At 42.6% G+C, this 26963-nt stretch overlaps 1 protein-coding gene across 1 annotated transcript in view; it reads left to right on the forward strand.

Annotated features, from left to right (window-relative positions):
• The window catches only part of BMP5 (bone morphogenetic protein 5), a 411248-nt gene that overhangs the window by 367129 nt on the left and 17156 nt on the right, over positions 1-26963 (forward strand). The window contains exons 4-5 of the mRNA XM_075338449.1: positions 10692-10889; positions 14809-14885. Of these exons, the coding sequence (XP_075194564.1) occupies positions 10692-10889; positions 14809-14885 (275 nt within the window). The remainder of the gene's footprint in view (positions 1-10691; positions 10890-14808; positions 14886-26963) is intronic.

The following is a 26963-nucleotide window of genomic DNA, read 5'->3' on the forward strand; positions in this document are numbered from 1 at the left end:
CATCAACTCTATAGTGGCCATGGCTGAATAGTACACATCAGCCCCTACTTGACTAAATAAAAATAGATGTGCAGTAGTCCACTGCGGTCACTATACAGATGACAGAACTGTACTGTTCAGCTTTACAACTAAGCACATCCATCCGCCATCAGCATGGGGCACATCTGATCATCAGAGGTGATGTTGCACCCCACGTCAATCAAGTATTCCAGATCTCTAACATGAGCTTTCAGTTGAACCACATACTCGCATCTGCCTCAGCTGTATTAACCCTGGATCTCCTACTCTAGTCGGCTGTACATATTGCAAACTGTGCACTAAAAGACCGCTCCAATCCTATTATCCATTATTCAATCAAACAAAGATAATTAAAAATAATAAAGAGGAGGACAAAGATAAAGAAGGTCAAAAGTCAGCTTTTTTTTCTCTTTTACTCTTGTTTTATTCCCACTGTTCCTATGAGCATTCTGGTATTGATGTGGGCCTTTTTATTCAGTGCTAATTTTCATGGTCTTCACAAGGGGGTATGGCTCACAGGATAATAATGCCGACATCCTAAAGACACACCGTAATAGAATCCTAAGAGCAGCGCCTCTTTGATAAAGAGTTTAAAAATTAACACAAAATAAAAAGTCTATTTTTCTGCAACAATGTGGCAGATCTTAAAGAAGGCGACTTGGGAAAAGCGTAAATAGAATAAGTCTATAAAAACGTCAGTTCTAAGTACGAAGTGCACTCTAAGGCTGCATGCCCACATTAAGGTTCACAGGGTTTTGGACGCAGCATGTTTCAGCTGCGTCCAAAACGCTGCAAAGTACAGTACAAGAAAAAAACCAAAGAGAAAAATTGTATGAAAAATACCCTGACTATAAATAAGTAAATTGCAAGTGCTTAATAAAAGGGTACTTAGTATATACATTTTTGCAAAAAGCTAAGAAGCTGTCCCACCATGTCAATTTGTACCCATCTGGGATAGTCCCCAACCAACTAAAGTTAAAAACATTTTCTATACCTGACTAGTGTCATATCAAAACTCCAATGTTAATGGTAACAAGTGGTCAGCTGGGTCCCAGATTAAATACACAGCAAAGTGGGAAGCAAATTGATTGCCCAGTCTCAGTATAAGGAGGGCTGCATCCCCATGTTGCACTAAAGTAAGAAAACAGACAAAAAACACCTAAAGAAACTGAGCTGTAACAATTGTTCAGTAAACATGCAACATTACAAGCATGTGAATGGCAGCCTCAAAACTAGAAAAAAAACAAAGAGAAAAATTGTATGAAAAATACTCTGACTATAAATAAGTAAATTGCAAGTGCAGTACAAGCACAGTGGATGGGATTTCTAGAACTCCCATTCCCACTGTTTGTGCACAGCTCGCAATCTAAACTGATCTGTGGTGCAGCTTGCTGAACATGTCAATTATTTGCTGTGGAGTCGCAACCATTCTCTGCAGGGAAAATAGAAGAGAGAGACTGCAATTGCCCAAGCCCGGATCATGGGTACGAGCAGCTGCAGTCTCCTGCGGAGGAGACTCACAGCCCCGCATTTGAGGACCCACCACGTCCCGGACACAACGGGTCCTGATCGTGTGCACCTACCCTAAGAACATACAGGTCTTGAACGCTTGCTTTCAACACCACGTTTTTACACCTCTTTGCTCAAAAGATACTTAGATCAGCAAGTCCCCAAAGATGAAAGGTGAAAAGGTGCACTCAACTGCTCAGCTAGACAGAGTGCATCATGCAACTCCAGTCATTAACATATCTGAATAATGAAGGATTTCTGCCAAACACAGCGACAGACACTGTGGGTGCAATTTTCATTAGGGTTAAATCCCTTAAAAGGTGCTCAGCTTGGTTTGAACAATCATTTTGTGCCAACAGACTTCTTTTAAGTAAAAACAAAATGCCCCCATGGTGTCCACAGGCGTATAGACTAGGTTGTCCACGTGACTTTCAAATGTATAAGAGAAGTAGTGAGGAAAACAAGGTCCAGCATATGGGATTTTGCTGTCTGATCAGTTTTTAAACTAGGTAAAAATTAACATATTCAATATGCTTCATCATCGATTGTCTTCTTGCAGCAGAGCATGAAAGACACAAGAGCTCCGAGTCCACTAAAGACTATAACCTTAAGCTGCTCAATCATCTCTTCTAGTGCAACATTTCTATCTTTGGTAATGCATCTTAACACTAGAACTACTGGACTCGAGACACCTATATAGAAACACATGGTGCAAAGTAGTCAAAATGACTACCTCAGTAGTTCTAGTGTTAAATCAGTTCTAAATTCCCATGTCTTGCCAGGTGGAGGCATAAAAATATGGGATCAAACATGTAAGACCCTAGACAAATGGAGCTTTTGTTGGTTTTGAGTAGAGATGAGCGAACCGGTCGCGGTTCGGCTCGAGGTCGGTTTGCCGAACGGAGCTCCCGTTCGAGTTCGGTTCGTCGAACGTTCGACGAACCGAACTCGAACCAATAGGCTATAATGGGAGGCAATCACAAACACATAAAAATGCATTATAAATGTACACATACAGTTAATAAACATTGCCATAACACTTACCGGTCCCCGCGATCCCTCCTGCACTCTGTCTCCTGCCGCTATTCCATCCGATGATCGCTGAATCCTCCCGGTGACCGGCACTGCCAGCAGAGATGCAGGACCTATCGTGACGTGGCTATTATCTCATTAGCTACAGGCTGGTCACATGACTATGACGCGTCATGTAGGACCTGCGAGTGCATCTTTTCGGTACACGGTGCACATTTGTGTATCGCCGTGTACCGGCGACATGCTCTAGCACACGGTCGACTCCCCGTTCCGTTAGGGACCGGCTGACACAGCCGGTTATTAACGGAGATCACCGTTGCCATAGCAATGCAGTTAGCGGTGACATCACCGCTAACCACGGCTCCGGGAGCACCGTTGCTATGGTAACGCGTCTGTCAGCGTTACCGCTGTTACCGCTAGCAGCACTGATCACTCACGGAGTGAAGGCTGCACGCTGCTTCTCGTGCAGCTTTCACGGAGTGAATGCTCCACGGGAAGCAGCGTCTTCCCCCATTCAGCAGTGATGTAGCAGAGCTGCATTTGTTGAACGAGAAAGACAGAAGAGCAGGATCGTGGAGGGCTGACAGGGGGTAATAAATATGGAGTCTCTAATGTGTCTGTGTATTTATTTCTATTAAAGTATTGTTTCTCTGTGTGGTGTCTTTTTTTTAACCCTTTATTGGAGATTCTTAATGGCCGGGTCAAACGTGCCTGACATTAAGAATCTCTGGCTTAATACTGGCTAGTAAAACAAAGCCAGTATTAACTCATGAGTACCCAACAAGCCACCCGGCTCCAGGGCTGTTGGAAGAGTTGGATACAGCGCCAGATGATGGCGCTTCTATGAGAGCGCCATTTTCTGGGACGGCTGCGGACTGAAATTCGCAGCAGAGGCGCCCAGAAACCTCAGGCTAACCTGTGCTGCGGATTTCAATCCCCAGCTGCCTAGTTGTACCTGGCTGGACACAAAAATGGGGCGAAGCCCACGTCATTTGTTTTTTAATTATTTCATGAAATAAGTGAAATAATTAAAAAAAACGGGCTTCCCTATATTTTTGGTTCCCAGCCGGGTACAAATACGCAACTGGGGGTTGGAGGCAGCCCGTGGCTGCCTGCTGTACCTTGCTAGCATACAAAAATATGGCGAAGCCCACGTCATTTTTTTGGTGGGCAAAAAACTTCTGCATACAGTCCTGGATGGAGTATGCTGAGCCTTGTAGTTCTGCAGCTGCTGTCTGCTCTTCTCCATACAGACAGACAGCAACTGCAGAACTACAAGGCTCAGCATACTCCATCCAGGACTGTATGCAGAAGTTTTTTGCCCCCTGAAAAAATTATGTGGGCTTCGCCATATTTTTGTATGCTAGCCAGGTACAGCAGGCAGGTACGGCTGCCCCCAACCCCCAGTTGCCTATTTGTACCCGGCTGGGAACCAAAAATAAAGGGAAGCCCTTTTTTTATTATTTCATGAATTTCATGAAATAATTAGAAAACAAATGACGTAGGCTTCGCCCCATTTTTCTGTCCAGCCAGGTACAACTAGGCAGCTGGGGATTGGAATCCGCAGCACAGGTTGGCCTGAGCTTTCTGGGCCCCACTGCTGCGAATTGCAGTCTGCAGCCGCCTCAGAAAATGACATTTTCATAGAAGCGCCATCTTCTGGAGCTGTATCCAACTCTTCCAGCACCTGCCTGCTATACCTGGCTAGCATACAAAAATATGGCGAAGCTCACGTCCTTTTTTTGTAGTTTTTTGGCAAAAAAAATAAAAATTGCTTCCCTGGATTTTCCATTGCCAGTGAAGGTAACACCAAGCAGTGGGGGTTAGCAGCCAGTAGCTGCTTGGATTACCCTTAGGTAGCAATACAAAAAATGCAGTGGGAGACCATATATTTTTTTTTAATTATTTATTTAAATAACTAAAAACAAAATGGGCTTCCCTGTATTTTGATTGCTGGACATCATAGTGCTGTAAAAATAAATCTTTAAAAAAATGACGTAGCGCTCCGCGGTATTTTTGATTCTCAGCGTAGATAAAGCAGACAGCTATGGGTTGCCACCCCCATCTGCCTGCCGTTACCTTGGTTGGCAATCAAAATACAGGGAAGCCCATCAATTTTTTCTATTTAAAAAATAGTTAAAAAAAAAATGACGTTGGGTCCCCCCATTTTTGATAGCCAGCTAGGGTAAAGCAGGCGTCTGTAGCCTGAAAACCACAGCTGGCAGCTTTACCGTGGTTGGGGATCCAATGTGGAGGTCCCCTCAGGCTCTTTTTTTATAATTATTTTATAAATATTAATAATTACACAATAAAAGTAGGGTCCCACCCAAATTGGATCACCAGCCAAGGTAAAGCGGACAGCTGTGGTTTGGTATTCTCAGGGTGGGAAGGTCCATAGTTATTGGGCCTTCACAGCCTAAAAATAGCAGGCCGCAGGCACCCCAGACGTGGCGCATCCACTAGTTGCGCCAATCCTGGCGCTTCACCCCAGCTCATCCCGTGCCCTGGTGCAGTGGCAAACGGGGTAATAAATCAGGTTTATACTAGCTGTAAAGTTACCTGAGATCAAGCCCAGCAGTTTGTGATGTCATGGCGTCTATTAGATACCCAACATCATAAACTGTCAGTACTAACAAAAACAAAAAAAAAAATCGACAAAAGAAATTTATTTGAAAAAACAGTCCCCAAAACATTTCCTCTTTCACCAATTTATTGTAAGAAAAAAAATAAAGGAGTCCCACGACGACTCTGGACCGTCTAGAATATGGGGGGGAGACACTCAGGGAATGTATCCCCCATTTTCTAGGAGTGCGGACCCTTCATGTGAGGAGTGTGGGTGCAATGAATCTGCACTCACTCTCCCCGGGTCCACAGCAGCAGAGTCCATATCGTAATGGTTGCTACCAAAGCTGCAATGCCCTGCTCATGAGGTAAGCGCATGCCTAATCAGGAGAACTACTGTAGAGGAAGCTCTGCTCACTGGTATATAGGTGCTCAGAGGTAATAATAGATAAAATTAGTGAGTAACCTCGGCACTCTAAATCTCCCAGACTAAGTCAGTAAGTCACAACGGATAGTAATGCAAAATCACTCTTTATTGGTCTGTATTAAGAAAAAAAAAAATTTCATAAGCATATATGTTTTTGTCCAAAACAAGTTACAAATGACGTTTCGGCCTGAGCCTTCGTCAGATTGGACTTATCTGCATGTAATCATGAAAAATGACAATAATCAGTATCACATAAGAGTGAGAGAACAATAACATAAACTCGAACAATGTAGAGGTACAATTGGGATGCAGCAAAAAAATTGCAACACAGCAAGAAATGAAACACATGATACAAATATAATACAGTACAAGGACAATATAGTAATGACAAATATGGGGTCAGAGTAAGCTTAGACAGCTCTGGTACGAAAGAGATGTCAATCATAAAGTAACATGTGCAGTAGGTGTAGAGCTACACTATGCATGGCAGAGCTAATGGGTAGACCAACCATAGAAAAAGAACGGAGAAAAAGTGGAGAAAAAGTGGAGAAGAAGTGGAAAAAAAATGGAGAAAAAATGGAGAAAAAATGGAGAAAAAATGGAGAAAAAGTGGAGAAAAAGTGGAGAAAAAAATGGAGAAAAAGTAGAGAAAAAATGGAGAAAAAGTGAAGAAAAGGTGGAGAAAAAGTGGAGAAGAAGTGGAGAAGTGGAGAAAAAGTGGAGAAGAAGTGGAGAAGTGTTTGTTCATGCCAGATGGGAGATAAATAATTTTTTACCGGCGCTGTCATTTACTATAACGTGATCATCGGTGTACGGTGTATACCTGTGATCACGTAAGTGGGGACCGGAAAAACCGTCCTGAATCATGATCTCCAGGGTCTCAGCTAGCCCTGAAACCCCGGAGATTTTCTGACGCCGGGGGGGCGTTATTCACTTATTTCTGCCTGCTGTTTATAAACGGCAGATCAGAATAAGGCTACATTAACACGACCGATCCATTTTTGCGGTCTGCAAAAAACAGTCAGTTTTTTTTCACGGGTGCATCCGTGTGGCATTTGTTTCCGTTCCGTAGACAGTCCGTATGTCATCTGTTTGTCATCTGTGTGCCTTCCGTTTTTTTTGTGTACTGCAAAAAAACTGAAGGAGGGTAAATGCATAAATTTACCCAGGATCCATAGCTTCATCCTACATGAGGCGGTCACATGTTCACTCCAGTGCCATTTTCTACTGCTTTTCACAGCGTAGAGCACTCTGGTGATTTTCTTGTGCTTGTGCACTTCATATCAGTCTTTTCTGTCATTATAATGGCAGAAAGACACATAATGTCCCACTCTCCTGCATTTTGTAATTTTGCACCCTTTGGTGCCTTTCATGTGGCACTAAGGGGTGCTTAGCTTTGTATTTAGCCAAAAAAATGAAAAAAAAAATGACGTAGGGTTCCCCCTAGTTTTGTAGCCAGCTAGGGTAAAGCAGACGGCTGCAGCCTGCAGACCACAGCTGGCAGCCTCACCTTGGTTGGTAATCCAAAACTGAGGGCACCCCACGCTGTTATTTTAAATTAAATAAATAATTTAAAAAAAAAACACGTAGGGGTCCCCCCAAAATTGGATCACCAGCCAAGGTAAAGCAGACAGCTGGGGTCTGATATTCTCAGACTAGGGAGGTCCAAGGTTATTGGACTCTCCCCAGCCTAAAAATAGCAGGCCGCAGCTGCCCCAGAAGTGGCGCATCCATTAGATGCGCCAATCCTGGTGCTTCGCCCCAGCTCATCCCGCGCCCTGGTGCGGTGGCAAACGGGGTAATATATGGGGTTAATACCAGATGTGCAATGTCACCTGGCATCAAGCCCTGGGGTTGGTGATGTCAGGCGTCTATCAGATACCCGACATCACCAACCCAGTCAGTAATAAAAAAAAATAGACGACAAACACATTTTTATTTGAAAAAACACTCCCCAAAACATTCCCTCTTTAACCAATTTATTAGAAAGAAAAACAAATCCAGGTCTGGTGTAATCCAAGGGGTTGCCATGACAATCCACACTGTCCCAGTCAATGAAGAGCAGAATGTTCCCCATTGGCTGGGAGAGCAATGCAGTGACCTGAGCTAACATCAATAGGTCAGCCCAAGTCACTGCAGGGCATGACAAGTGCTGCTTTCTTCGAGGTACATTACCTGCGCTGATCTCCAGCACACTGACAGCACCTATCACTGAGTTCAATGACCACCGCCTTCACAGCCAAGTAAGAAGGTGATGTGACAAGCGGCGGCCATGGAGGACAGTGACAGCGCTGAGGTCGGAATGGCGGGACTTCATCACCGCAGGTAAGCCGAGCGGGGCCATGTGTGCAGAGTGTGTGTGTGTGTGTGTGTGTGTACGTGTGTACATGCCGCGGGCAGGAGGGGGCGGAGCGAGCTGAGCGGGGAAGTGTCGGCTTCCTGCAGACGTAACTAGGATAAACATCGGGTTACTAACCAAAGCGCTTTGGTTGGATACCCGATGTTTATCTTGGTTACCAACTTGTGGCAGGCTGCCAGGGATGGCTCCTGCACACTGTAGCTGTAAAAAGCCCTGCTTTTTGCTGCTAGAACCGTTCTCAAACGTATCTAGAACTATCGAATTTTAGCAAAAAAGCTCGAGTTCTAGTTCGATCTAGAACAGCCCCCAAAATCACTCGAACCGCGAACTGGAGAACCGCGAACCACGAACCGCGCTCAACTCTAGTTTTGAGCAGTGCAAAAAGAATCCATTTACCAGACTGATCAGCTACTATATGTATCAATGTTCTCAATTAGTTGGCCAAAAAAGGAACAAGAAACCCCCCACCACTAGCTTGGATTTGCCATAGCATATACAGCAAATATAATTCCTATTTGCATAAAATAAAAAGTAATCACATATTTACTCATAGTGTATTGTGCGTAACTCAACTTTGCTAGTTAATCTTGAAAAGAAACAGCTAATTTCAGACAATCGATATAAACTTCTGCTTCAGCTCCATTATACTTAATTGTCTTGAATTCTCACTGTTGGAATGTCATGTGGAGGTTTTGCATTTCATTTAAAGGAATTCATGCAAGGATAAATGTTTGTATACATATGCTGCATGGCTAAGTAAATTCAGCTCATTTATAGTTAACCAAGCCAGCTGCAAATATATAAAGTAGAGAGACAGATCATTTCCACCACATGAATATTTATATCTAATCGCTTCTAGCATTTTTTTTTATAACTCTAGCCTTACTGGTGATTAAAACAAAATTACTAGATAATGTTGGGTTTTTTTGCTCCTGATTGCAAGGACCATCTAAGTGACAATGAGATTTTACGCTATTTTTTTTACAAAGTGATGCAGTTTTCACTGATTTATGTATTCCTCTAGGTCTTACTAATAGAATATGCAGTTGTAAGAATTGATACAGATATTTCCCTTGGGACACTGTGCTTGACTTGGACAAAAGTTTAGATGTTACTACAAAAAAAATCACTGTCACAAGGAGGTTTTTACAAACATCACTGACTGTCATGACAGCATCACGATCTATGAAGATGATAGATTCTAGCACTCAGCGCAGGCAGACTTGGGTATAAACTCACAGATTTGTAGTTCACAGGCAGGCTAGCAAGAGTAAAGTGGGCTTTACACGCTGCGATCTCGCTAGCGAGATCGCAAGCAATCGTACCTGCCCCCGTCAGTTGTGTGACACGGGCAAATCGCTGCCCGTGCCGCACAACCTCGCTTAAGCCCGTCACATGCACTTACCTGCCCTGCGATGTCGCTCTGACCGGCAAACCGCCTCCTTTCTAAGGGGGCGGTTCATGCGGCGTCACAGTGACGTCACACGGCAGGCATCCAATAGAAGTGGAGGGGCGGAGATGAGCGGGACGTAACATCCCGCCCACCTCCTTCCTTCCTCATTGCCAGTGGAGGCAGGTAAGGAGATGTTCGTCGCTCCTGCGGTGTCACACACAGCGATATGTGGTGCCGCAAGAACGACGAACAACATCGCTAATAAGCAGAAAACGATTTTTTGTTTCAGGATGAGCTCTCTGCGGCAAACGATTTTGACTGCTTTTGCGATCGTTTAAGGTCGCTCATAAGTGTCACACGCTGTGATATCGTTAATGACGCCGGATGTGCGTCACAAACACCGTGACCCCGACGATAATTCATTAATGATATCGTAGCATGTAAAGCCCGCTTAAGTCTCTGCTGGGCTGCTTATTAGTCTCCTTTGATCACATGCTCTGGGGGAGTCAGTCACATTTGCTCCCCTACTTTATATGCTGGCTGCACATTTCCTTTAATGCCAGCTATAGCTTCTGTGGTGAGTGATTGTAATCCAGGCTTACTGGTGTTGTAGTACTTGGTTGCTGTGAAAGGTTGTGGTGTTAAGCCTTGTTGTCATTTTGTTGCTGCCTTTCTTTTCTTGCTTTTCTCCTTACTTTTCTTACTGTTTTTTTCTGTGAGTTTGCAGTGTGTCTGAGTTTTTTTTTTACATGTCTGTCTTTATCTGTTTTGCCATCACATTCCTGCCCCTTCCTTCCCTCTTTGGGGGGAAGCAGTTTAATTCTGGTCAGGAAAATAGTAAGGCATGGAACTCCAGTATCTCTACTATTAGGAGTAATCTGGAGGTTAAGTATATCCTAGGGTCCCCTAGTGTGAGGGACAGTATAGGAGTCCTCTGTGCCTTGCTATCCTACAGTCACGTCGTGACAATCACATTCTATTTGCATCTGTTTAAAATTCCAACTACACACACATACACTATATTTAAATCATGTTCTATGAATATTATAAAAATATATGATTTATTCAAAATATTGTTTTCCTTAAATATTTATATTGTTGTCATTCAATTTGCACATTAAAAATTTTCTGAAATTTGTACAATAAATAGAACCATGAAAATGCAAAGGTATGGAGATACATTTCAAGGAAAGTTTTCATGCACGCTATTAGACTGCAATTTCCTAGACTATAACTAGCTGTATTGAGCTACAGTACAGCACCCATCGAAGTCTGGAGCCATAATGTTTCACTATTTGACACAATCTGCTGGAGACCCAATGCATAAATCTGATTGAACACTCTCTTATGTTTTTAATTATATTAATGATTATTATTTTATACTCTTTCAGGCAGGAGTGTCAATGTTAAGTCAGTGGGTCTTGTTGGCAGACATGGCCCTCAGTCGAAACAGCCTTTTTTAGTTGCCTTCTTCAAAGCAAGTGAAGTTCTACTCCGCTCAGTCAGAGCTGCAAATACAAAAAGGAAAAAACAAGACAAAAACAAGTCCACAACTCAACAGGATGCATCAAAGGTGCCCACCAATGCAAGCAAGTATTAAATTACTACTTATTCAGTAATATATGGTATAAGATAGGTAACAGCTGTGATTGACTGATAACATGACTTTATCTTTGGGTGATCTGTGTAGACATATCATATTTTGGAGTTCCCACAATGCAATAGACTAATTATTGAGCAAATGTACAATCATAAAATATACTTCAGGAATGTATAAAAAAAAAGAAAAAACATACAGTCACCTGCAGTTCCTCCATACTGTTAACAGTGTCATCTGCCAGTTTCCTCACTCGCTCTACTGGTGGGGTTAAGTCACTGTCAGGGCCACGGATTCTGATTTCATGCAGTGGTGTTACATAACATCTGAGCCAGGAAACACAATCTCCTTTCTCTCTTTTTAAGCTTAGATGGCATTGGATTGCTACAATCAATTGTCTTACGGCTGCTTTACACACCGTGATTTATCGTGCGATCGCATGTGTGATCGAACCCGCCCCCATCGTTTGTGCATAACGGGCAATTTGTTGCCCGTGGCGCACAAAGTCGGTCACCCCCATCACACGTACTTACCTCCCGAACGACCTCGCTGTGGGAGGCGAACATGCTCTGCCTGAAGGGGGAGGGGTGTTCGGCGTCACAGCGACATCACACAGCGGCCGGCCAATAGAAGCGGAAGGGCGGAGATGAGCGGGACATAACATCCCGCCCACTTCCTTCCTTCCACATTGCCGGCGGGACGCAGGTAAGCTACAGTTCATGGTTCCCGGGGTGTCCCACGGAGCGATGTGTGCTACCTCGGGAACAATGAACAACCGGCGCGCAGAAGGACGATCGATTTTTTTGAAAATGAGCGACGTGTCAACAAGCAACGATAAGGTGAGTATTTTTGCTCATTCACAGTCGCTCGTAGCTGTCACATGCTACCATATGTCAAACGATGCCGGATGTGCGTCACTAACGACGTGACACCGACGACATGTTGGATATATCGTAGCATGTAACGGACTCTTTACAGTGATGCTTTGGTCACTGATGTGGCCACTGATTGTCTGCAGTTGTCACACTATGTAGCCTGATAGAACTGACAACAAGATGACACACACAATCTATGACATACATACTGGTATTTTATTGGTAATGCAGGGGTTAAAATAAAAATGGGACAGTCAACTCATTCAACATGTCTTTGCAAATAAAGCCAAGAATTAATGTAAGTGGTTTTTTTTAGGGCTATACTATATGTTACATAGATATGTCCTTACTTTGCTGAATTGTTAAGAGCTCAACTTTCTAGTTACACATACTTAATTTGTCATAATGAAATATTATTAATACACTTTAAAATCTCTATCACACCTACTGACACCTATATCATAAACATCTTCTGACTGAGTATAGCTAAATTATTTTTCTTTATAAGCTGATCAGCTTACTTATGGTATTCAGCTCAGGATATGTTGAGCTAAATTAAGAAATAAGGAAGCACATATTTGTATTTTTCATGAAATTATATTGGTTTCTTCCCTAGTAAAATTAAGTACCGTAATTTATATTTAAGCTTTATGTAATTAAAACATTTACAACATTACAATGAGAATTATACCACCTAAGACTATGCAACACTATCATGTAAAATCTATATACATGGTGGTCCAAAAGTAGGTGGAAAGAAAATAGTAACATTTATTTTGATTTATATATAAAATTATATTTACTAACACAAGCATAACATTGACAATTCAATTTTATTCTGAACAATACAATTTGCACAACTTTGAAGTCTGCCTCTTTCGCTTTGACAAACATTTTTGCACAAGTCTCTTTGGGTATTAATTTCTTGAAATGCATCTCTTATGTAATTTTTGAAATCACTGACACTTTTTGGTTTTCGACTATAAACTTTGTCCTTCAGTACTCCCCAAAAGAAAAAATCCATTGGGGTCAAGTCTAGTGAACGTGTCGGCCAATCAAGTGGGCCTCTTCGGCCAGTCCATTTATGTTTCATCAAGATACTCGCAGACTACTCTTGAATAATTTGAAGGGGCCCCATCTTGTTGGAAATAAAGGTCATTTGGATTAGGCTGTTGCTGTAACTGGGGAACAACTTGATTCATTAGAATTTCGAGATACTTATCTCCTGTGACTGTTTCATCCAAAAATATTGGTCCTAAAACACTAAAACTTGAAATACCACCCCAAACATTAACACCAGGCTCATTTAGTTGTTGCTCTAATGTTAAATGCATGTTCTCATTATACCGGTAAATACAATTATGTCTGTTAATATGGCCGGATAATTTGAAAGAAGCTTCATCACTCCAAATAATGTTATCTAAAATTAATGGACTTTCTTCAATTTCATTACGCATAATCTCACTAAATTGCAGCCGCCTGTCTGGATCATCTTCCAATAAATTATGAATTAGATATGGATGATAAGCTTTCCACTCAATATATTTCAGGATTCGCATGATAGAAGCTCGTGAAATTCCCAATTCTAAAGAGACTCTTCTGGTGGACTTTTTTGGACTCTGAACAAATGTTTCAGGAACAAGTTGTTTATTATTTTCTATACAGGCTGTTTTGGGTTGACCAGTTTTTGGAGCATTAATGATTGAGCCAGAGGCATCAAATTTGTCACAAATGCGGTAAATTGTTTGTCTCTTTGGGGCTTGAGAATCAAATGTTTCAACCCAATTTGCTCTAACGGTTTCAGCATTTTGAGATTCCCAATACTCTTAAAATCCATTTTCTTTGATCTGTATTTAAATTAGTTATCATTATGGGTTATCTGAATTAGCTGAAAAGAAAACAGATTTGGGGCAGATTTGTGAAAACTAGATCTGTGAAACTGACTCAGTTGACTTAGAAATCAATCAGATTCCATCTTTCACTTTCCAAAAAGTCTGTGAAGAATGAAAAGCGGAATCTGATTGGTTGCTAAGGGCAACTAAGTTAGTTTCACTTTACACCATGTTTATGTTTGTTTGTGTACAGCTTACCTGGTTGCCATCACACATGCTTGACACCATCTGAACCAAATAAGTTTATCTTGTTCTCATCAGAGAACAGGACATGGTTCTAGTAATCCATGTCCTTGGTTTGCTTGTCTTTAGGAAACTGTTTGCCGGCTTTCTTGTGCATCATCTTTAGAACAAGCCTTGTTCTCGGATGACAGCCATGCAGACCAATTTGATGCAGTATGTGGCATATGGTCTGAGCACTGAAAATCTGCCCCCCCACCCCACCCCTTTAACCTCTGCAGCAATGCTGGCAGCACTCATATGTCTATTTTGAAAAGACAACCTCTGGATATAATGCTAAGCATGTGTTCTCAATCTGTCTTGTTAATCCCGCTGTATGGTCTTGGCCATCGTGCTGCAACTGAATTTAAGTTGTTGACAATCTTCTTATAGCCTAGGGCCTAGGCCATCTTTATGTAGAGCAAAAATTATTTTTTTCAGACCCTCAGATAATTCTTTACCATGAGGTGCCATGTTTAACTCCCAATGACCAGTATGAGAGAGTGTGTGAGCGATAACACCAAATTTAATCTGCCCCCCATTCACACCGGAGACCTTGTAATGAGTCACATGACACCGAAAAGGGAAAATGGCTAATTGGGTACAATTTGGCCATTTTCACTTAGGGGTGTACTCAGTTTTGTTGCCAGCAGTTTAGATATTAATGGCTGTGTTTTGACTTAGAGGACACACCAAATTTACACTGTTAGGGTCCCATCAGACTGGCTTATAAAAAAATCAGTTCCATTCTCATCCAGAAAAGAGGGACATGTTACCCCCTTCATAACCCTATTACACATACTGTCCACCTACTTTTGGACCACCCTGTATATATATATTTGTTAATTTGGTACAAGAAAGCATTCATTGTTCTTAAAAGCAACCATGGATTAAAACAATTCATTATTTGTATGTCTGTTTTCAGATTACAACACAAGTGAACAGAAGCAAGCATGTAAAAAACATGAGCTCTATGTCAGCTTCCGTGACTTGGGCTGGCAGGTAAGGATGTAATGTGTAGTGTTTGTTTATGTTTCCAGCAGAAAATGTATCGCATATCCCATTGAATTGTATTGCACACGCTATTCGGAATGAATATGTGAGTATTACACAGTACTCATGAGTATCGCAAACATGAATATTTCGATACTCGCTCAACTCTATTAAAAACACTTAAAAAGCATCAGTGCTAAACTCAACATTCAAAGTACAGTAGCTCACCATGATAAGTGGTCAGAACTATCTCATATTATCAAGTGGCCCTGCTCAAAGCTAAAAAAAAAGTGCCACATAGTATGTGGTGTAATAAAACACTACTGATGATAACCTATCAGCAAGAAGAATAGTGATAGTGCAAGAATTAATCCAAAATGGAATCTCCTACCCCATAGGGCAGGTGTAGGGAACTTTTTTTGGTCATGTGCCATTTTGATTTTTATATCCTTATTTGTGGGAGATATAAAATGATCAACTTGAAAATGATCCTGCTATATTTTAGTCAAATATTTCATTAAAGAGAACCTGACAGATCCTCCATGCCCTCCAAACCACCAGCATTTGTATAGTTCTTGTTGTCTCACTCAGCATGTTATTACGCCCCTGTGGGTGTGATAACATGATTTGCAAGAGCTGGCATCATCACTACCTCACTGCAAATCTCATGCATGTGTGTAACTTTCTTTCTCACATGACAATATGCCTCTGAAGCCGGGTTTTCACTTCCCAGCTTCAGAGGTGTTCTGCACATGTCCAGAATAAAAAAATTAATGAGCCAAAGATAAACTTCTTCTTTGCCTTTTGCAATGCGCCTCTTAAACCTGGAACAGTTCACTTGGCTTCAGAGGTGCAATGACCTGTAGGAAAGAAAGTTGCATTCATGCATGCAATTTGAAGAGAGCTGGCAATATCACCAGCTATTGGAAATTATGTTATCACGACTACAGAAGACAAAGTACTGTTTTCTGTAACTATAAGATTTTTATTTGCAGAAAATGTCACTCACAACGTTTCAGCGTTGTAAGGCCAACACCACGCTGACGCCTCCACAGGGCTCCCACATGCCCTTACTGCATCTCCAGCTACTGCCAACTTCCTTATCCTGCAGACCGGCATTCTACTATTTTGGATGACAGGCTCAAATATCAGTTGAGAAGGGCCTTAATAGGCCGAAACTTTGTGTACAAAATTTTCTGCAAATAAAAATTATACAGTTGCAACAAACACAACTTTGCTTCGTAACATTTTGTCATTTGACTTCTAAAGATCACCTTATTAAATATTGGATATATTTTTCTTCTGAGCACCTCTTATTGATCAGTGAATGAGGGGGCATGATAAAATGCTGAGTAGAACATTTAGTCTGGGGAAACAAACGCCCCATTCACTAGTCAAAAGGTTACTTTGTATACTAAAAATGTACTCTTTCTAAACATCTATATGTGTCATCCATGATACAGGGCTTGTTAGGCAGGATATATATTTATGTATACATATATTTTTATACATATATATATATATATGTATATATATATGTATATATATATATATATATATATATATATATATATATATATGTGATGGCTGGAGCTCCTTCTCTTTGGTATGATGTTAGCTGATATTGATGATGTTGCTGCTCTAACTTGTTTTTTCTGGTTGCGTCAGTCTGGTGCATATTTGACTTTTTGTGATATGTGTTTCTAAAGAACTGATCACAGCAGTAAGTTGTTCCGAAGACAGATACATATTAACCTGAATGTCTCCTCAGAGTGGAAAATTCGTCACTGCTCATGTTACCTCACATAGGAGACACTGGGACTGGGGCATATACATAGCATAGGAGACACTGGGGTTTGTATATGTACATCCTAAAGGAGACACTATGAATGCTGTATATACATCGCATAGAATATACTGAGAATGTTGTATATACATAACATAGAGCACTCTTGGGGTTGTGTGTACACCATATTGAGCTTAGGAAGTGGGATGAGAAGAAGGAAAAAATGGCTGACAGACACTCTGGGATTTTGGACAGCAGAGAGGTAATGTCTGGATCACAGAGGTAGATCTGAGTGTCATCAGCATATAGATGGTACTGGAATCCATGGGTTATGAGTTGTCCAAGGCCAAAGGTATATCTGGAGAAGAGTAGGGGTCCCCAGATGGAGCCTTGAGGAACACCGAGAGAGAGGGTGGGATGAAGAGGTAATGTAAGAGTGGAAGATGCTAAATGTGAATTTGCAAAGGAAGGAGGAGATCCAGGAGAAGGAAACATCTTTGACACCAAGGGAAGAGAGGATCTGTAGTAGGAGAAAGTGGTCAACTGTGTTGAAGGCAGAGGATAGTTCTAGAAGGATAGAAGGAGGAGTATAGAGATGTGCATGTTAGCTTCAGCCAGTGGTGTACCGTCCATAGAGGCAGACCACGCCACTGCTACGGGGCCTGTGAGCTGGAGGCAGGAGGGGGGGCCCACAGCTTACAGCCCAGGCTCCTTCCCTTTCATCCCTCAGCTCACCGAGCCCCAGGGGGCGGGGCCGACATTAGGGCAATGAGGGGGCCCGAGTCGCTCATAGAGAGCTGCCCTCTCTCCTACTCTGCACTGATGTATGTGATCAGTGCAGGACAGGAAATGTACTACGGAGGCTGCGGTGAAGGACCTGTCATCTAACTCAGAGGTCCCCAACTCCAGTCCTCAAGGCCCACCAACAGTGCAGGTTTTTGGGATTTCCTTAGTATTGCACAGGTGTTAATGTAATTACCTGCCCAGGTGCTGGTTCCAACAGCAGTGCAATGCTAAGGAAATCCTGAAAGCAGGCACTGTTGGTGGGCCTTGAGGACTGGAGTTGGGGAACCCTGATCTAACTGATCATGTGCTTGATCACATGACCAGTGAACATCTAGGTCCTGCTTTTCAGCTGCAGCAGCCTCCGTGCAAGTCCCCGTGGTTTCTCTCCTGCTCTTCACTGATCAGAAACTGCAAGATGAGGTAATGTATAGTGTGTGTAACTGTGCATGTAGTCTGTCTGTCTGGATGTCTCTATCTGTCTCTTTCCCTGTGTCTCTCATTCCCTGTCTCTCTCTCTCATTCCCTATCTGTCTGTCTCTCATTCCCTCTCTCTCTCTCTCATTCCCTATCTGTCTGTCTCTGTCTCTTATTCCCTGTCTGTCTCTGGCTCTCTCTCTAATTCCCTATCTGTCTGTCTCTGTCTCTCATTCCCTATCTGTCTGTCTCTGTGTTTCTCTCTCATTCCCTATCTTTCTGTCTCTGTCTCTCATTCCCTATCTGTCTGTCACTGTCTCTCATTCCCCGCCTCTCTCTCTCTCATTCCCTGTCTGTCTGTCTCTCTCATTCCCTATCTCTCTCATTCCATGTCTGTCTCTGTCTCTCATTCCATATCTGTCTCTCTCTCTCTCTCATTCCCTATCTGTCTGTCTCTGTCTCTCATTCCCTATCTGTCTGTCTCTGTCTATCTCTCTCATTCCCTATCTGTCTGTCTCTGTCTCTCATTCCCTATTTGTCTGTCTGTGTCTCTCATTCCCTATCTGTCTGTCTCTCTCATTCCCTATTTGTCTGTCTCTCTCATTCCCTATCTCTCTCTCTCATTCCCTATCTGTCTCTGTCTCTCTCGCTCTCATTCCCTGTCTGTCTCTGTCTCTCATTCCCTATCTGTCTGTCTCTCATTCCCTGCCTCCCTCTCTCATTCCCTGTCTGTCTGTCTATCTCATTCCCTATCTCTCTCATTCCCTGTCTGTCTCTGTCTCTCATTCCATATCTGTCTCTCTCTCTCTCATTCCCTATCTGTCTGTCTCTCGCTCTCATTCCCTATCTGTCTTTCTCTGTCTCTCATTCCCTATCTGTCTGTCTCTCTCTCTCTCATTCCCTATTTGTCTGTCTCTGTCTCTCATTCCATATCTGTCTGTCTCTCTCTCTCTCTGTCATTCCCTGTCTTTCTCTCTCTATCCATCTCTCCTCCGGTATCATATTACCTCACACAGAAGCTTCTTAAGCTGGGTTCACACATAGCGACAACGACGTCGCTGCTAAGTCACCATTTTCTGTGACGTAGCAGCGACGTCCCGTCGCTGTCACTGTGTGTGACATCCAGCAGCGAGCTGGCCCCTGCTGTGAGGTCGCTGCTCGTTACTGAATGTCCAGCTTCATTTTTTGCTCGTCGCTCTCCCGCTGTGAAGCACACATTGCTGTGTGTGACAGCGAGAGAGCGACAAACTGAAGCAAGCAGGGAGCTGGCGTCTGGCAGCCTGCGGTAAGCTGTAACCACGGTAAATATCGGGTAACCAAGAGAAGCCCTTTCCTTGGTTACCCGATATTTATATTAGTTACTAGCACTGCCGCTCTCACGCTGCCAGCGCCGGCTCCCGGCTCCCTGCACACGTAGTCGGACTACACATTGGGTAAATAGGCAAAGGTTTGCTTATTAACCCGATGTGTACTCTGGCTAGGAGTGCAGGGAGCCAGCGCTAAGCGGTGTGCGCTGGTAACCAAGGTAAATATCGGGTAATGGTTACCCGGTATTTACCTTAGTTACCAAGCGCAGCATCGCTTCCATGCGTCGCTGCTGGCTGGGGGCTGGTCACTGGTCGCTGGTGAGATCTGCCTGTTTGACAGTTCACCAGCGACCATGTCACGATGCATCAGCGATCCTGATAAGGTCAGGTCGCCCGTCGTGATTGCTGCTGCGTCGCTATGTGTGAACCCAGCTTTACACTAGCAATGTCCTTTGTTGCCTATAATAACCAATCACAGCTCATATTAATGACCTCACCTACTAGCTCCATTTACTTTAATGTAAGGAATTTTTTTGGAGAGTAACTATAAGGGTGGCACGGTGGCACGGTGGCTCAGTGGTTAGCACTGCAGCCTTGCAGCGCTGGGGTCCTGGGTTCAAATCCTACCAAAGACACCATCTGCAAGGAGTTTGTATGTTTTCCCTGTGTTTGCGTAGGGGTTCTCCGGTTTCCTCCCACACTCCAAAAACATACAGATAGGGACTCTAGATTGTGAGCCCCAATGGGGACAGTGTTGCAAATGTATGTAAAGCGCTCTGGCACTAATAGCGCTATATAAATGAATAAAATTATTATAATTATTATTATTAAGACACACGGCATGAAAATTGGAGCAAGTGGGATGCAATAAAACATCGTATTCCAGTCGGACAAACCTTAGCCTATGTGCCAGCGAATATGAGCGATTATTTTCTCGGCCCCAATCGGACCGAGAAAACAATTGCAGCATGCTGCGATTGTTATGCGAGACTCTCTCACACCCATTCAAGTGTATTGGGGGAGAGAAGAATCGCACTGCACTCACGTTACACCAGTGTACCGCGAGTGCAGTGCGAGAATGGCAATAGCCGGCAACGGAGGAGAGAGATACATCTCTCCCTCCCCTCCGCAGCACTGGCCCGCCCCTCCTGAGTGCCGGCCCGTCCCCTGCAGCTGAGGTCCGATTGCATGATCGGAGCTCAGTCGCAGTGACACTCGCATGACAGTCGGCTCCTGCTGTGCTGCCAGCGTGAGCCGAGTGTCATGCGAGTATCACAGTATTGCCCTGTGTGGCCCCAGCCTAAAGCGCAGGGTTACATTTTCCCCTCAAAAAATAGTCTATGATGTTCCCTGAGTCACAGGAGGAGTCTGTGCAAAATATCGTGATTGTAAGTGGGACGTGCTGGTTCCTATAGCAGACACACATACAGTGTGTGTGTATATATATATATATAGATAGATATATATATATATATATATATATATATATATATATATATATATATATATATATATATATATATATAATATTAATGTAGGGGAATTAGGATCCAGCAAAAGGATGAAATTTCACCAGAATTTTAAAAACGTCTTCTTTATTAATCCATTGAATCATATAAAAGTATGAGGAACTCCAATCAATTAATAGCACTCCAGCAAGGGACTACATGTTTCAGCACTATGTGCCTTCTTCATGGTCCACGGTCTGTGAAGAAGGCACATAGTGCTGGAACATGTAGTCCCTTGCTGGAGTGCTATTAATTGATTGGAGTTCCTCATACTTTTATATGACTCAATGGATTAATAAAGAAGACGTTTTTAAAATTCTGGTGAAATTTCATCCTTTTGCTGGATCCTAATTCTCCTACATTTCTATTTGTTTGGGCACACTCCCTACCTGGATCCCTGCAGAATATAAGGTGAACACCGACCACTGCATCAAGAGGGACTCCTTTATGGTGAGCTGGCTATATGTTTTCTACATTGTTTGAATATATATATATATATAATATTATAATATAATCTATCCACACACACATACACAGCTTTATATATTAGATATACACATATGGCTGACGATTCTGTCTGTGGTTCGTCATTTTAATGACCCAAAAAATGGTGCATGCAGCTTTTTTCGGGCAGTCAAAATGACGACTAGCGGTTAATGTTTGATTGGTGTTTGCAGAATTGGAGATTTTCCTAGAGTGATGGTGGATTGTGGAAGGTTGGAAGTCAGTATGCTAAGGAGGATCTCAGCTCCCCCGGTAAAGGCAACATCTGGGTCCTCTCTCTGGGGGACGGTGCAGGGAGGTCATCTCCATGTTCAAAGAGGCAAAGTCCGGCAATAGAACAAAAGTTGTTTCCAGCATCATGGCCAAGAAAAGAGGTTAAAAACCAATTTTATTCCATAACTTGTGCAAATACAACAGGATATGTCTAAAGCAGGCTTTAAACAATACGAGATCGCTACAGCAATCTCGTTGGGTCACGGATTTTGTGACGCACATCCGGCCGCTACAGCGATCTTGTTGTGTGTGACTCCTAGGAGCGATTTTGGATCGTTGCAAAAACGTCCAAAATCGCTCCTCGTTGACATGGGGGTCCATTCTCAAATATCGCTGCTGTCGTGTGGGCGAAGTTGATCCTCATCCCTGCGGCAGCACACATCGCTACGTGTGATGCCGCAGGAATGAGGAACCTCTCCTTACCTGCCACACGCCAGCAATGAGGAAGGAAGAAGGTGGGCAGGATGTTCGTCCCGCTCATCTCCACCCCTCCGCTTTGATTGGCCGGCCGCTTAGTGACATCGCGGTGACGTTGCGGTGACGTTGCTCTGTGTGTGTGTGTGTGTGTGTGTGTGTGTGTGTCTGTGTGTGTTGCCCCTGTGCCAATACTGTGTGTGTGTTGCCCCTTTGCTGTGCCATCAGTGTGTGTGTGTGTGTGTGTGTGTGTGTGTGTATTATCCCTGTACTTTGCAGAGTTTTACTATAGATCCTAAAGCTATAAAGAGTCATAATCCTTACCATTAAATGGGGGAGACAGATGTGAAAATGTATATTGTGTGTAGTGAGGGGCACGAAGAAGGACATCCCTACTTTAGGCCAAGTTCACAAATTGCAGATTTTTTAGGGATTTGCGGTGTGAATCCACTGGTCTTGGTGCAGTGGCCTTTGCTCAGCAACAGGATGGTGGTTATATTCAGACTCTATGTGGGGATATTTGGTCATGGTGTGGTGGCATTTTTTTGCAATGTAATAATACATTGCAAACCTTTATATGGTGGGTGTTGTACTGTTGTTAAGTAACGCTATGTAGTAGTATGTGTTATTTCTGACTATAAGCCGCCCCCAATAATGCATGCCGGCCCCCAATAACATGTATCTTGATTATTATGATAATTTTTTTTGTTTGTTTGTTTTTTATCGGTGGGGTGGCCCCCATTCAGACTTTTGCTATGGGGCCCCATGATTTCTATGTACGCCCCTGGCTTCAGCAGTAGGTAAGTAGTTAGCAATTTTGGTCAGTGCAATTTCAGTGGAATGGTGAGGATGGAAGCCAGATTATATATTGTGTAAGAGTGAGTTAGATGAGAGGTGGGAAGAAAGTTCAGCATAGACATGCTGTTTGAGCAGTTTGGAAGCAAATTGGAGCGGCAATATGAGGCGATAGGTGGAGATAGAAGTCAGGTTAGGATAGGCATAACTGTAGCATACTTAAAAACAGAAGATAAGGTGACAAAAGTTAGGTATAGCTTGAAGAGATGGGTTAGGGCTTGGATAAGCATGGTGGTGAGGTTGGAGAGGAGGTGGGATGGGATTGGGTCAAGTGCAGAAGGGGTGAGGTGTTATTTGGAGAGAAGATGGGTAACTTTCCTTCAGTGACATTGGGGAGGAAGGTTATGGGAAAGGGCAGTGGTCTAGTATACACAGGGGTTGTGGTGGATGAACAATAAAAACTTGCCTTGTTTGCTCAATCTTATTATTTAAATGCCTGGCAAAGTCTTTGATGTGAGGGAGGTCGGAGGGAGCAATAGTGGGCAGTGGAGGGAATTAAAAGTGTTGAACAACTTTTTGTGGTTGTGGGATAAAGAAGTTACAATCTTTTTAGCATAGGTGTGGGTGTGTTTTCTTCCAGTGCCACCTGCAACCCTGAACACTTGCTGAAGCTTTGTAGGGAGGTTATTGTGCCAATGTTGTCTACTGATTCATCACAGTCTTCCATGAACAAGAATAGAGACCAAGTTAACAGCTGATGCGAGGGTAGCATTATAGAAAATGTTGGCACTGTCGGTGTCATAGAATGAAGATATGGAGGACCGCGGTAGAATAGAGTTAGAGAGTTTGTTACTCTTAAGGTGTAAGGTTTCTTCTGGGCTATGTTAGTTACTGGACACTGGAGGCAGGTGAGGACAGGGATGAGAAAGTGAGTAGATGGTGGTTCAGATAGAGGAAGAGGGGAGGATGTGAAGTTACATAGGCAGCAGAGGTGGGTGAAGATTAGGTATAATGTATGACCATCTGTGTGGGTGGCTATGGAGGACGATTAAGTAAGACCAAAGGATGCAGCAAGTGATAGGAGATTAGAGGCTTTCGACTGGTGCATGTCAGCAGGGATGGTGAAGTCACTGATGTTGATGATGGGAATGTCAGAGAGAAAGTGTAAAAGCCAGGTGGAGAATTGGTCAATAAAGATAGTAACTGGACCCAGTGGTTGACATATGGTGGCCACTTGGAGGTAGGAGGAACAGTAGATATGGAAAGAGTGCACTTCTAAGGAAGAGAGAATAAGGGAAGGTAGGGGTGGGATTAGGTTGAAGGTGCAGGTGTTAGAAATGAGAAGACCCATTGTGCAACCATATCTATTACCAGGAAGAGAAGTGTTGGTGAAGTGTAGGCTGCTGTAACACAGCGCAATAGGAAAGGCTGTGTTAGAGGTAGTCAGCCATGTTTGGTGAGGCTCAGGAAGGACAGAATGCAAGAGGGAAAGAGGCTGTCAATGACAAATGTGGAGTTTATTGCAGATGGAACAGTTCTCCAGAGAGAGAGTGTCAAAGTGGGCGTAAAGGGAATAGGTTTTATGTAAGAGAGATTTCTGTATTTCCTGGTAGGATGGGAGCTATAGGGTCAAGTATTAATGGGGAGTATTAGCTGTGAGGTCCAGGATTGGGGGATATATCACCGGCAGTGAGGAGAAGCAGAGAGAGGGAGAGGAGGTAAGAGAAGGAGTGTGTCTGGCATGTTTTGTGTTTTAGTAGGAGATATCTCAGGGTTAGGACCAGGCCAGCAGATGAGGTCAAGTGGGGGGTAAGAGAGAAAGTGAAATAATTAGTTGTTTGGAGATAGTGAAGGAAAATAAAAGTGTTATTAGACAGTATGATTTTTAAACAATAGCGATTGATGAGCTATCATGCATACAAGCTTATTATTAGAACAGCAAATGGTCAATTGAAAGATTGCTGCTGTTCTTGATGGAAAGCCGCTAGTCATTCATAAAAGAATGTGTTGATAAGGTGTTAGCGACTTATGAAAAGGTGAAATTTTATGCTGACAAATGATAATTTTTAAGCAAGCTGAAAGATCTGGTTTGACAACAATCAAACGATATTACAATCACTAGCAACTATTAGACATTGCAAATATCGCTGTCTCTAGAACGATAATGCGATTTTGCGTGCGATTTTTTTCCTCATCTAATAAGAACTAGAAAAAACTATAGACTATAGACAAAAACTACAAGGGCAAATGTGAAAATGGTGAATGAGTAAGTGTGAGAAAAAGAAAAGGTATGCACAGTTAATAAACAGTGGTAGTTCATACCTTCTGGTCACTTCTGGGATATTTCTGGTATATTTCTGCTGTGTATTTAAAAAATATGCCCTTGGGTGGAGCTGCATGTATAGGAAATAACATAGGAGACATTAGGGCTGATGCATATACATTACATAGGAGATATTGGGGCTGGCTCATATATATCACATAAGATACACTGTGAATGCTGTATATACATCACATAGGCTATACTGAGACTGATGTATATACATAATATAGGAGACCGTGGGGCTTGTATGTACATCATATAGGAGACAGTGGGACTGATGTACATATATCACAAAGGATGTAATATATATACACAGCAAAATGACTGCTGTAATCATCACAAAGGAGACCTTGTGCTGGTGCATATACAGTACATTACATATGCGACACTGGGACTGGTGCTTACACATGACATAGGAGACTGCCACACCTGTATTCACCAAAGAGACGGGAGCACAAAGCATCTTAAATCCGCACACAGAAGAAGCATTGAAACTGGTACAAGCCAGTGTCAGGACAAATTTGTTTATTGTATGCACTTCAGAGTTCAATATAACTCAAAGTGTAAAGCAGTATTAAAGGCCCAGCAACCAGCAAAATGGGTCTGGCCGCCCAGCCAGTAGATTACGTGATACATCTGTGGAATCAGAATCTCTGTCCCTACATCATGCTGCTGTACAATTACGTGGCAATACATAAGGATAAGGCTGCACATCAAACTTAGATAATAATATAATGCCATAAGCATACCGAAAAATATTGAAGCATACAATGAAAAATGCTACTTGCTAACTTGAAAGTGTGAATAATGAAATGCATACCTGCCATGAATATTAGGAAAAAGGAGATATTTAGCAATCGCGTTGATCAATGTAACCGAGCCCCAAAACCTCATCAAGGTATATCTCTATATTGGGGTCCCTAGCTCTGTGACCCTAACTGTATGTCATCTCATTGCAATTAAAAACTGATGTGTGTGCAGAGAGGTAACTAAGGACTTTCTTATATAGGAGATGGAAAATACATGGCTGAAAGGGGCGGAGCTGTGTTCACATTCAGAAAAAAACTTCATAATACTAAATAGGATAACTGAAGTGAGCACTAATATATATTATGAGTGCAAGCCAAAAAAATACATAGTACATAAGGATAAGGCTGCACATCAAACTTAGATAATAATATAATGCCATAAGCATACCGAAAAATATTGAAGCATACAATGAAAAATGCCACTTGCTAACTTGAAAGTGTGAATAATGAAATGCATACCTGCCATGAATATTAGGAAAAAGGAGATATTTAGCAATCGCGTTGATCAATGTAACCGAGCCCCAAAACCTCTATATTGGGGTCCCTAGCTCTGTGACCCTAACTGTGTGTCATCTCATTGCAATTAAAAACTGATGTGTGTGGAGAGAGGTAACTAAGGACTTTCTTATATAGGAGATGGAAAAAACATGGCTGAAAGGGGCGGAGCTGTGTTCACATTCAGAAAAAAAACTTCATAATACTAAATAGGATAACTGAAGTGAGCACTAATATATATTATGAGTGCAAGCCAAAAAAATACATAGTACATAAGGATAAGGCTGCACATCAAAGTTAGATAGTAGTATAATGCTATAAGCATACCGAAAAACACTGAAGCACACAATGAAAAATGCCACTTGCTAACTTGAAAGTGTGAATAATGAAATGCATACCTGCCATGAATATTAGGAAAAAGGAGATATTTAGCAATCGCATTGATCAATGTAACTGAGCCTCAAAACTTCGTTAAGGTATATCTCTATATTGGGGTCCCTAGCTCTATGACCCTAACTGTGTGTCATCTCATTGCAATTAAAAACTGCTGTGTGTGGAGAGGGGTAACCAAGGACTTTCTTATATAGGAGATGGAAAAAACATGGCCGAAAGGGGCGGAGCTGTGTTCACGTTCAGAAAAAAACTTCATAATACTAAAGGATAACTGAAGTGA

The sequence above is a fragment of the Anomaloglossus baeobatrachus genome, chromosome 3, assembly GCF_048569485.1.
Source record: "Anomaloglossus baeobatrachus isolate aAnoBae1 chromosome 3, aAnoBae1.hap1, whole genome shotgun sequence".
NCBI classification, from domain to species: Eukaryota; Metazoa; Chordata; class Amphibia; order Anura; family Aromobatidae; genus Anomaloglossus; species Anomaloglossus baeobatrachus.